Here is an 11,944-nt window from a genome sequence, read left to right on the forward strand (position 1 = left end):
TTAGACAGCGATAGGAAAGTACTGCCATTGTCTGTTAATAAGTCTATGACATTTCAAGGCAAGAATGAATGTATGGAAGAAGAAACTTGTTTCTTCTTTACTAACGAAAGGGAAAGCCTGGAAGTGAATGATATGGGTAGGTAAAAAAAAAAAAAAAAAAGAAAAAGAAAAAAAAAACCTTTACGTAACTTTTTTTGCTGGGAGAGAAGACTGCGAAGCACATTTTCCAGGAAGTGTGGGCTGCGACGATTGTGCGCTCTTAACTAATCCTGAGTAAGGTGGCCACTTTGACAGTCTTCTCATGCTGCCTCTGTCACCTTCTCGGTCAGAAGACATCATTTCAACTCGAACGCAGCATGATCGAAACGTACAGCCAACCTTCTCCCCGCTCTGTGGCCACTGGACCACCCGTCAGTATGAAAATTTTTATGTATTTACTTACTGTTTTTCTTATCACCCAGATGATTGGGTCAGCGCTTTTTGCTGTGTATCTTCACAGAAGATTGGACAAGGTAAGTTGAACCGTAGGCCTTTATTAACTAAATTTGGGGTTCTTATTGATGTGTGTGTTGGTTGGTTTTAGTTCTACCCAAATGATGGACAATGGTAAGAACCCAAATAGATAAGTGGTCTTGTGGCATAGTGGTTGTGGTCTAGTTAGTGAGATGTTCTACTCTTTTCTCTGGTCAAGAGCCTTGGCTCTGGAGTCAGACTGCTGGGTTCAAATATTGACTCGGTCCCCTACTAGTTCTGTGATCCCGGGCAAGTTATTTGCCATTTCTATGCCTCAGTTTCCACATTTGAGAAATGGGGATGTTAATGGTACCCACCTCATAGATTAAATTCAAGCTAAGACCAGAGCCAGGCACAAAGTAAGCACTACGTAGACATTAGCTATAATGATTTGCTAAGGTTTTGCTTAAAAAGTAAACTTTTTTTTTTCTGATGGAGACAACTGTTTTTCTTCTAAATATCCAACTAGACAAGGAGAGCATCAATCTGAGGTGAAAATGCATAGTGTTTCAGGTTAGCATAGACATGGGTAAGTCCCTGAAAGTGGCATTCTCTGTATAATTCTTCAAATGCTGATTGTAGTTGCAAGCTGCTCAGTTTCCCTCTGAGATGTTTTACGTTCTTAAATAGTTGGACATACAGAACAAAAGAGTGGAGTAAGTTAGCAGGTTGTTCTGCATTCTTAAGAAAAATAACCATTAGGATTTATCCTGTTTCCACACGTTTACCCACCTCCACTGATAAGCATTATTGGCTGTGTTGACAAAATACCAATCATAGATGAAAAGGAGAAATTTCATCCAATATTTGACTGTTCCTAAAAGTCTAGATGTGGGAATTGTGGATGCACAGCATCTGGAGACTGCGTTTTCTCAGGGATGTGCGAGTGGCCATTATTGGGATGCCAATCTTGAATTAAGACCATGAGGTTTTCTATCAGGATAAGGTGGAGTAGGAACAATTGAGGCAATTCTTGGGTTACCCAAATTTTAGGTTTCACTGCTGAGAAAAGAGCAGGGCTCTGGGTCTGGTTGTTTGTTTGTTTGTGTTTGGCCTGGTGGGCTCTGCCAATCAAATGCCTGGACATAAGCCTAGCCTCTATAGGGGAAATACTGACCTGGGTAGACTCAAATTTACCCTGGCACTTGGGTGTTCTCTTAATGACAGTGAAAGCCACCGGCTAGCTGGATCTTGTTTTGAATCTAAAAATGTAATCTGAATATAAGAAAATGGCACAGAATTAGTTGATTAAACAAGTGAATTTCATATATTTACTTATTCTAAGACATCGGAAAAGAAAATATCTCATTACCTTTGGGAATGAAAGATGATTTCTTTAAAAATGAAAATGTTTTCTGCAAATACTAAACTTAAAAAGAGAGAGATGTAATTAGAACTCAAGTCATTGACACACATTGCAAATTACCTTTTCCAAAGCACTGCAACACAAACACTAAAACTAAGTGGGCAAATTAGCTCAGCAGAAAACTATTTTATAGACTGTGTTTATAATGACCAATCATTACTGAAGCAATGGGAAATATGATCATTAGAGAATGTTGCTGCTACAATACACGGGAAAACGTACACTTTGTGAAATTTCATTAGAATAGCTGTGATTTCTACCTAGCATTGCAGACCACATGACATTTTCTTTGCTGGCTTTTGTAGATTTTTTAAACTGCTAATACCAAATGTCAGTAATCCAGTATACTAACTTGTTATTACGCCCCATTTATATCTGCAAAGTCCTCCTTGTGTCGTTGAGGCCATGGAAGTGATTGTAGAGGCAGACAGAATTACAATGTCTCATGTCCCTGTTATTTCATAAATAGATAGAAGATGAAAGGAATCTTCATGAAGATTTTGTGTTCATGAAAACGATACAGCGATGCAGCAAAGGAGAGGGGTCCTTGTCATTACTGAACTGTGAGGAAATTAGAAGCCAGTTTGAAGACTTGGTCAAGGTAAGGACCTCAGTTGTTGGGAAAAGTGTCATTGAAAAGTTTTGGTTGGGAAACCTGCTAGGTTGGGACACTAAAACGTGACCATGTAAAATTTAAACATGTGTTATATATATACTATAGATACATATCGCCATACATATGTACATACATGTATATATGGGTATGTGTATCAAAAAAGCAAAAATGAAGCCAAAATCCTATGGTTAAAAGGGAAAAGAAAGTTGGAAGTGTGCTCGTTGATAGGAATGCCCTTAAGAAGAACAAAAGAGACTCTCTCTGGGGAAAATACATACTCTCATGGACACATTCACACATGCACATGAGCTCAGACATGCAGATGCCTCAGGGAAAAGGATGAAGTCTACCAAGTTTGTTTTTTGCATTTTCTTATCTTTCCATCGAAACCTTGATGCCTTCCCACTGTGGACCCAGGGTCTGGTCCCCATTTCCCAGGGAAGCGATAACCATTGGCCACTGCAGCGTTGGCAGGCCACAGGTTAAGGGTTTGCCTTTAGTGGGGGCGGTGGGGACTTCTGAACACTGATAGACTCTAACATATGAAGGAACGCTTCTCTCATGATGGGATTTCAGGTGCCATGTAAGTGAGATCTTTTCCTTTTACTGTGAGGAGAGGTGTGGGCAATTGGCGATGGACCGTCTCAGTACCGCTCGAACCAGACCCCGTATCATACCACCTGCTCATGGAGCCAGTCCCCTCTAGGGCCAATCAAGACCTGAGGCAGAAAGTCTGAAGCCTTCTAGCCCAACAGACTGGCGCCCAGCATGAAGTAACTGCAGTGGCCTATGATAGGTACCTAAAGCAAGAGTTTCTAGACTGTTTACTGAGGACATGCCCACAACATTAATTCCACCGCTGTAGACAAGGGGTCTAGGAGCTCTTTCTCCAGAAGAAGAACAGCAAGAAGCCTTTCTGCCTGTTTCCCCCTCAGAACACTGAGTCAAATACCTTGGGCCCTCAGGGGACTTGGGGGTCGTGACTAGGAGGCCGCATCCAGGCTGAGGGCAGCGCTGTGCCAGATGGGTGGGTATCTGGAGAAACCAACAGGAGTTAGCTCTCACATGTGGATAATGTGTAATTAACCTGGGAGTGAAGGACCTGAGATCTTATTTCTGAGCTTATTCCTGTCCTCCTGTACTGTCCCCGGTGTGTCATTTAATCCAGTAGTGAGGACTCTGAAAGCTTATTCCTGGGTCACCTACGGGTATCAGAGTGCAGCTCAGATCTGTTGCTGGCTTTTAGGTTCTTTACACTAATCTAGGTTTTAGAGAAAGACTCCTAACTCTTTATTTGCAAGGCCTGAAAATGATTTGAGTTTCTCTGGTTCTTCAAGGCTTCTGACCAGTATTACAGGGTATTGGAAGGTGTTGCAAATTTAAATGGGAATAAAGCCACTTTGAGAACAACGCTTAAAAATCCTAATAGCATATTTAATGTGCTGGGCTGTGTGACCTTGGGCAAATGACTTCACCTCTCTGGGCCTCATTTTTCTCATCTATCCAATGAGAGGGCTGAGATGATCTGCCAGGGCACTACCAGCTCTGACATCCTGTAATTATGTGATCAGCCTTCAGTTACCCCCAAAGGCAGTGAGAGTGGCTGTTGGTTTCTTCCCTCCCTCCCTCTTTCTTACTGAGAGTTTTACAGTTGTACTGCCAATTCCTCACGGCTGTATTTCAGGTTGGGTATGTAAAGCTTCCCAAATCAGCTACCCAGGACAAAAGTAAGGAAGAAAGTCAGTTTGACCTCTTTGCTTATGCTTGCATGAAAAAAGTGACAGCTCCCAAGTTTCATACTCTGGAAAGGCAGACCTTCTCAGGCATGTCCGCCAGGGCTCCTTCCGTGCAACAGAGGAAGCCCCTTGCCTCCAGTGCTGCGGGGTGGAGTCCGAGTCAACGTCATCTGCACCAACGATACGCACGACAGTCAGACACAAAGTACTCCAGCTCCCCAGTCCTGCTCCAACGATTGACCCCCGTTCCAATATCCATTCCCCGAAACTTCTCATTCTAAAACAATATTTTGGACTTTTTTTTTTAACCCAACAGGCCAACTACAAAATAACCCCCAAACTGGATTATTTATATTCTTAGCTAATGTTAGCAGCCTTTCTTTCTGGGTCACAGTCTGATTGGTCCAGAGCAACCCAAGGTCTGAATCACAGGAAGGGGTCTTCGAAATCATCAGATCCAATTATCAACCCAGAGCTGCTTCTTCTCCCCACAGCCGCTACCCAGTGGTCACTCAATCTCTGTTTGAACACCTCTAGTGACGGGGAACTCATTATTTCCTGAGGCAGGTCGCACCAAGCTGTCACTCTGGGTGGAAGATGGGATTTGGGGCTGATGTTAGAGTAGATGAAGGCAGCATTTTAAATAGTATAATTGCACATTAAAACTTTCTCCCTCCCCCCAGCTCCCTGCTAGAATGATCAGTTCCATGATCGTCTGCTCGCCAATGCCCGAGGTGTCTTTGATAAGGTCAAAGCATCTCCTTTTCAAGTTAAAGGTCAAGCTATCCAACCCTGCCACATGGAGTTCCCACTAAGAGAGAAATAACTAATTCCAGATGTTCTGAAAGTCAACTTTCAAAAGTCTTTCAGTTGAGGTAGGGAGTGAAGCAAGAGGGGTAAAAAGGCTCTGGGGAGTGTGGCTGGGGGAAAGTTCACAGAAAGGCAAGGCCGGGTGCATAAAGGGCAAACTTTGCTGACTTCACGTTTTCATGTTGGCCAAGCCCTGACACCAATGCAACCACCTAGCCTAAAAGTATCTCACCCTCGATCATCACACTCCATCTTTTGAAAAGACACGAAATATTCACTTGTTTGCTTGTTATCTCACAAACATTTTCCTGTTGCAGCACTTTCACACTGCCACACTTCAGCTCAAGTGGAAAGTTGAAGCTCTGGGCCCCGTGAGAGTTTTGAGGCGCGGGCTCCCGGTTAGGCTCCGTGACTTACACCCTCACATCTGGCACTCGAGCCGAGCGTACAAGGAACCCCTCAGCAGTAACAACACTAATTCCTTCTTGGGGAGGAACGAAAAGGAAGGGCGCTGTAGAACTGGAAGGCACACAGGACTTTGATTATCAGAAGATGTGAAAATACTATTGTCTTCCTCATCTGTGTTCAGAGTACAGCGTTAAGCCCAGCCTCGAATGTGATCTCAGTTTCTACTGTCGGCTTCAGCCTCAGATTCCTTGGGTGACCTCATGCCTGCCAGTTAAGCCCACCGTGCCTTTTATTCAGTATCTTTAAATCTTTAAAATGGCAACAGCAGCCTTTATTACCTTCCAATCTGTGTAGATGGCACTCTTTGCTAGCTTCTTTAAGTGCCTCTAGCCTTCCTGCAGTTGCTAATGAGAAGAAACCCCTTAAGAAGTGCTGCGTTTGGCTTGGAATATCAGCCGCATTGGGAGATTACCTGAGTTTCCTATACGCTGATGATTCTAAGTAAGAACGGGCCACACAAGGCAACCAGCAACAAGAGAATCTCTTCAGCCCATTGACAGGGACAACAAAATTTAAAAAAAAAAGTCTGAGGATCTTTTCATAGTCTGGGATTTCTTCCCAAGGTCAAACTTACTATTTCCATTTCCTAAGAGATTTCAGACTAATTTTATTCTAATAGATACACACCATACTTTATGTTAATAATATTCTATATACCAGTTCCCAGGGTAGAATCTGCTCCTCATTCAGCATTATTTGTCAATACTCGTCAAAGCCAGGGAGGTTTGGGTCATAGGAGGGGTCAGGATGGCAGTCATTGGTCTGGAGAGAGCACTGGAAGATAATAAAGCCCAGATTCTGTTTCCAGGTTCACCCCTGGGCTTTCTGGGCTGTCAGCTCATCTGTCAAAGCCATGGGCTCCTAATCGGTAGGATGGAATTAATGACAGGATCTGAGTCTATATGATAATCTTCACCAGACACAGGCAACAGAGTAATGGCAGGTGCCAAATGAATGAAACCTCCCTCTAAAGCCCCCGCCAGAGTTCCTGTCAAAATGACCTTTTGCCATGATTCTTATTTTAGGGTATAATGCAAAGCAAAGAAGTGAAGAAGAAAGAAAAAAACTTTGAAATGCACAAAGGTAGGTTGCTCTTTACCATTTCTACGAATACTTAAAAACTAAAAGGAAGCTTTAGGCCGATCATACTGAACAACCCAGTGTTGCATCAGGGAACTTGTAGCCCTGGAAATAAAACAGGAACACAATTGCCAAATCAATACCTTCTCTGGTGCCTGTGATTTAGAAAGGAGTCGTATGGACATATTTATAGGGAAGGCTGTGTTCCTTTAGTGCTGACAACACCAAGTATGAAGAAATCCCATTATTTTCAACACCTTAATCAAAGCAACCATACAGCCTAGTACCACCTACAGAGGATAAGATGACAAATCGGTCAGCATTTGGTAGCGGTGTCATTCATCACTCAATGATAACAATTTTTTCATGGGGAAACACGGCCAGTGGAGCCTCAGAGACCCAGGAGTGATTCAGTGTGACAGCGCTGTTCTTTGCCCTGTTCTTGATGTCAGAGCATCTCAAACATCCCAGGGTTGGAAGGGACCTTGACGGTTCTCAAATCCCGCACCATCCCCAGATCACGAATCTCCTTCACAACAGCACTGACCATTGACTCTCTGATCAAACATGCCTAGACACCTTCTAGCTCATAAAGCAGCCTGGGCCATCTTTGAACGGCCCTAATAATTATAATAATAAGATTACTCTGTACTCGAGAGAAGGCTTTTCTCCTCTGGAGTTGAAATTTGTTCCTATAATCTCCACTCACTGAATCGAGTTCTGCTATTTGGAGCCATACTAAACAAAGTATATAATTCCTCTTCTGCACAGCAGCTGTCCACATGTTGAAAACAGCAGTCATGGCCCCTGAGCCTTTTCTTCTCCAGGGTAAACCTCCTCAGTGTCTCCCACTGTTCCTCCTGTGACCCTTTCCAGGCTTTTTCCTGTCCTCATTTAGGTCCTTTTCTGGACACACCAACTTCCTCTGTTCTTTTTAGAATGTAGCACCCCAAACCAAATACAATAATGCCTGGAGTGACCCGAGCAGCTGAGTATGGGGAAAATGGAGTGTTGGTAGATGGGTGTTGTTAGACAAACTCCTATATCACAAAGTCAGTGTAAAAGATGGTATGGCTTGTGTAAATTTAATACACACACAGAAATACATACATACATACAGAGATACAGATACTGTTTTCTGAGGCAAAGAGCTTGCTTTAACCATTGGTCTGGATGCAAAGGGTCACCTGATTTCCATGAAGGCTTTGCTTTCAGAATGACTGTAAAATATGTTGAGTGGTACCATGTTGTCTGTTAATTGCTGTGCAATTTGAGGAAACAGTTCATGTGGGTGCTGCCTAGCAGTCTTTGGGAAAATGATACACTTAACAAAGCTGGTCATTTAGGTCATGCAACTTGACTCGTTATTCATAGGACACCTACAAAGTGTCCAGCTCCAGGCTCATTACTGGAAAAAAAAAAAAAAGAACTTCCACACCGTGCCTGCACTTAGGAGATCAGCGCATCTAATTAAGGAGCAAACCTTTTACATGAGCAACAATTAGAGGTAGATATAATACTGTGGCCAGTGCTTGACCAAATCAGACACCATAAGCATTTTACTAGCTAAGTGTGCAGACACGACCTTTGGGCCCACTGAGATGACCAATGGATGGGAGTTGTTCTTAAAATCAAGATTCAAAATGTGTTTAATGAAGATCATTTTCTTTAGCCTGTGTCAATCTATGTAAAGTGGAGTCAAGTACTGAATGACGCTTAGAAGAATGGGCTCGGTGGAAATAGCCAACTCAGTTGTTCAGATTTTAGAAACCAACATTTCCCTCTGGTTTCAAGGGATTTCAAGGCCATCTTACCCTTCCTTTCACATAACCTATTTAAGTACAGTCTCTATGACCCAGCTGCAGAACTAGACCAAATCGTTCTGTGGCCAGTTTTGTGTTTCTTTGGCCTGACAGTTGGTCTTTGGTTTCATTTCAGGTGATCAGAACCCTCAAATCGCGGCACATGTCATCAGCGAGGCCAGTGGTAAAACAGCATCTGGTAAGAGTCCAAAGCATCTGAGCATCAGCCACCCGAGGGGGAAGGCCAGGAGGCTAAAGCAAGGCAGCCTAACAATTAGGCTCCTCTCTTCCTCTGGGGGCCAGTTTACAAAGCTACCCAGACATGCCTCGTGCACTTGCTTTTGTCTTCAAAGTAGGCTCAAGTGCACAGATGGGACTTGAAGGGACAAAAGGAGGTGGGAAGCAATCCCGATGTTCTCATTAGGTTCTTGCTCTGTGGCTGATTCTAAATGATGAATTACTGGGTGGAGGGACCATTATTCTGATAACACAGAAGAGATGACACGTAGTGACCTCCTAACTGGGAGCATCCCTCATCCTAACCCCTCTTCACTATATGCAAATGGGCCTCAAGGGGTATTTCCTGCCATCTGCCAATCCCTGTATGATTAACCCCAGCCTCACTGGGGCCAACCTCAGGGAAATTAAAGGTAAAATCATTTTGCAAAGATCAATAGGTGCCAGGATGTTAGATTTTCCAATGAAGTAACAACAGACGACATACTGTAATCTTTTCAACTCTCAATGATTTTCTTTCCGTATACGTTCTGCCATGACTCTAGCCCTTAGATTTTTTTTTCCCAAATCTGTACCTCACGATAGCTGGTGTTGGACAATATGGCACATCTGATAAATGGATGGAAACATGCACACTAGCATAAAATCCCCTATCTACATAAATGCAGGCCAAGAGCATCAGAGCAGTCTTTGAAAACTTTAACACAGCGCTCTGGAATGGAGTTCTAAGCAGTGTGTGTGTGTGTGTGTGTGTGCGCGCGCACGTGTGTGTGTAAGAGACAGACAGAGATATAGAGAGAGACACAGAGAAAGAGAAGAAAGGAGATAGGACCTCATCTTGGAGGTGGCTTGGGCTTTTCAGTGGGCATAATGCATACGTGGTAATCCTGGATCATGGTACAGGAGTAAGGAACACTGGATAGAAAGTTGTTGAACACTGAGATTTAAGAACCATGACTACCACTTGCTGGGTGACCTTGGGCAAGTCCCTTTACCTTCACAGCAGTTTCCTGTCTCACTTACTTCACAGGGTGACTCTGAGCATCAAATCAGCTAATATAGAAGAAAGTTATTCTGTCAAGTGCTATACAAACATAAGGTGTCATTCCTTAGCTACTTCACTGCAGTTTAGCTGTCAGAAGAGTAACATAAAGCCCTTTTTAATAACACTTATCCCACAATATTTAATAATTCTGCCAAGTACCCCTTTCTCATAAAATCCACTTATGGGAGAATATCACAACCATATCGGGTATGTCCAGGGTGATCATCCACGTGACACAGTCTCATCCAGATTGGATGGATGCCAGCAACAGAGACACCTCCTAGAAGAATAGCTTGCCTTGCATAGAGTTCACAGTGCTCACATGTTCTGCCAAAAGGCCCATGATGGCTGTTGGTCCTAGCATGGTTGACAGTCTGCATCACAGTAGGTCTGCAGGGGATCAGGTGAGAAGAAAGTCACATTTCTTACCCCACAAGCCTCTCAGACCTACTTGGTCACGCTGCTCCAAACTTGACCTACATCTCACAGCAAGGACGAAAATTAGGTAAGGACTTACAAAGATAAACTTTGTGGACTCAAAGGTAGGGAACCTGCCCATGTTTTCTCAATCAGATGGTCCAAAAGTGAAAACATCATAATGAAGCATTTCTAGAGTGATCTGGAGGCCCAAGAAATGTCAGGCATTTCAGGATGCCTTTCCTAATTACTAAAGGATGAGTCTTAACAGGTGGGGTCTTGCACCCTGATAGGCCTAAGACCACCAAATAGGAGTTTAAAAAAAAGCTCAAGGAAGCAAATGCATCAATACTTTCACTTCTCCCCACCCTCCACCCCCGGCAGTCTAGCTCTCTGTGGGAGCTGAGATTTGAAATCGGCTGCACACACTACTTTGAACCCACTCAACATCTCAGCCGAGAAAAATGGCACATTGTTGGTGGGTACTTCGGCTTAGCCACAAGAATACAGGCACTTTCAAGTTGGTGGCGCCCACTACAATGGGAGATCAAAACACAGTGAAATGACAGGTTTATTTTCATACTTCCTTGCCTAATTTTAGTCCTTGCTGTGGGAGGCGGATCGGGTTTGCAAGAGCACAATCAGGTAGGAAGAAAGGGGGTCTTTTCCCTGTGCTGAGGCTGAGCAAGAGAGATCGGCAAGTCTACGACTCCGGAAAATTCAAGGAAAGCAAGATACGAGTTAGTCTTAGCAAGGACTTTGAGTATTTTGGCAGGCGTAATTTATGACCTGGGATTTCTAAGTCATTCACATTCTTTTAAGTTCAAGGGCAAATTGGCTTTAAGAGCTCTTAAAGGGAGAAGGAAACTCACTGTGCTCTGTTACTTGAGTTAATCTTCACAACAAGTCTCTGAAATAGGCTGTAATATTAGCCCCGCGTTACAGGTAAGGAACTGAGAGGCTCAGGGAGGTTGACTTGCCCAAGCTTGAATAAGGCCTGGATGGGAACCCAGCACCGGCGGACTGTGCAACCCATGCTGATTGGTCAGCCGTGGCTCCTCCGTAGACTGAGGGCTGGATGGGTCCTTTCGAATCCCTGACGACCCAAACTTCCACTCCTATGTGATGCCAGTATCCAACACGAAACCATGTTGTCTGTTAGAATCTGAATCATGTATGTTCCACCTCACCACGGATTTGTCCCCTCTCCATTACAGTTCTGCAGTGGGCCCCCAAAGGATACTACACCCTAAGCACCAACTTGGTGACCCTCGAAAACGGGAAACAGCTGGCCGTGAAAAGACAAGGACTCTATTACATCTACGCCCAAGTCACCTTCTGTTCCAATCGGGAAACTTCGAGTCAAGCTCCATTTATAGCCAGCCTCTGCCTAAAGTCCCCAAGTGGATCGGAGAGAATCTTACTGAGAGCCGCAAATACCCACAGTTCCTCCAAACCGTGCGGGCAGCAATCCATTCACTTGGGAGGCGTCTTTGAATTGCCACCGGGCGCTTCGGTGTTTGTCAACGTGACTGATCCAAGCCAAGTGAGCCACGAGACTGGCTTCACGTCGTTTGGCTTACTCAAGCTCTGAACGCTGTAAGCTGGCAGGTTGCGGCTGGGCTGATGCTGGCGGTCTTCACAATCCAGCAAAGCAGTTAAGACCACCCCACCCCACCCCGTTGAACTGCCTATTTATAACCCTAGGATCCTCCTCATGGAGAACTATTTATTATACATCCCGAGGCACGTAGGGCTGCAATGAGTGAATTACCGGGCGGAGGAAACCCCTGTTCCATAAGAGCTTATATTCTGAAGCAGCAACCCCACTGATGCAGACATCCAGAGAGTCTT

At 44.1% G+C, this 11,944-nt stretch overlaps 1 protein-coding gene across 1 annotated transcript; it reads left to right on the plus strand.

The window, feature by feature from the left end:
• The first annotated feature begins 356 nt into the window (after window positions 1-356).
• On the plus strand, window positions 357-11,684 carry CD40LG (CD40 ligand). The gene is made up of 5 exons (XM_061179068.1): window positions 357-512; window positions 2,349-2,480; window positions 6,535-6,592; window positions 8,528-8,590; window positions 11,308-11,684. The coding sequence occupies exons 1-5, from the start codon at window positions 357-359 to the stop codon at window positions 11,682-11,684; spliced, it is 786 nt and encodes a 261-aa protein (XP_061035051.1).
• Window positions 11,685-11,944: the final 260 nt, after the last annotated feature.

Source organism: Eubalaena glacialis, chromosome X (assembly GCF_028564815.1).
Source record: "Eubalaena glacialis isolate mEubGla1 chromosome X, mEubGla1.1.hap2.+ XY, whole genome shotgun sequence".
Classification (NCBI taxonomy): domain Eukaryota; kingdom Metazoa; phylum Chordata; class Mammalia; order Artiodactyla; family Balaenidae; genus Eubalaena; species Eubalaena glacialis.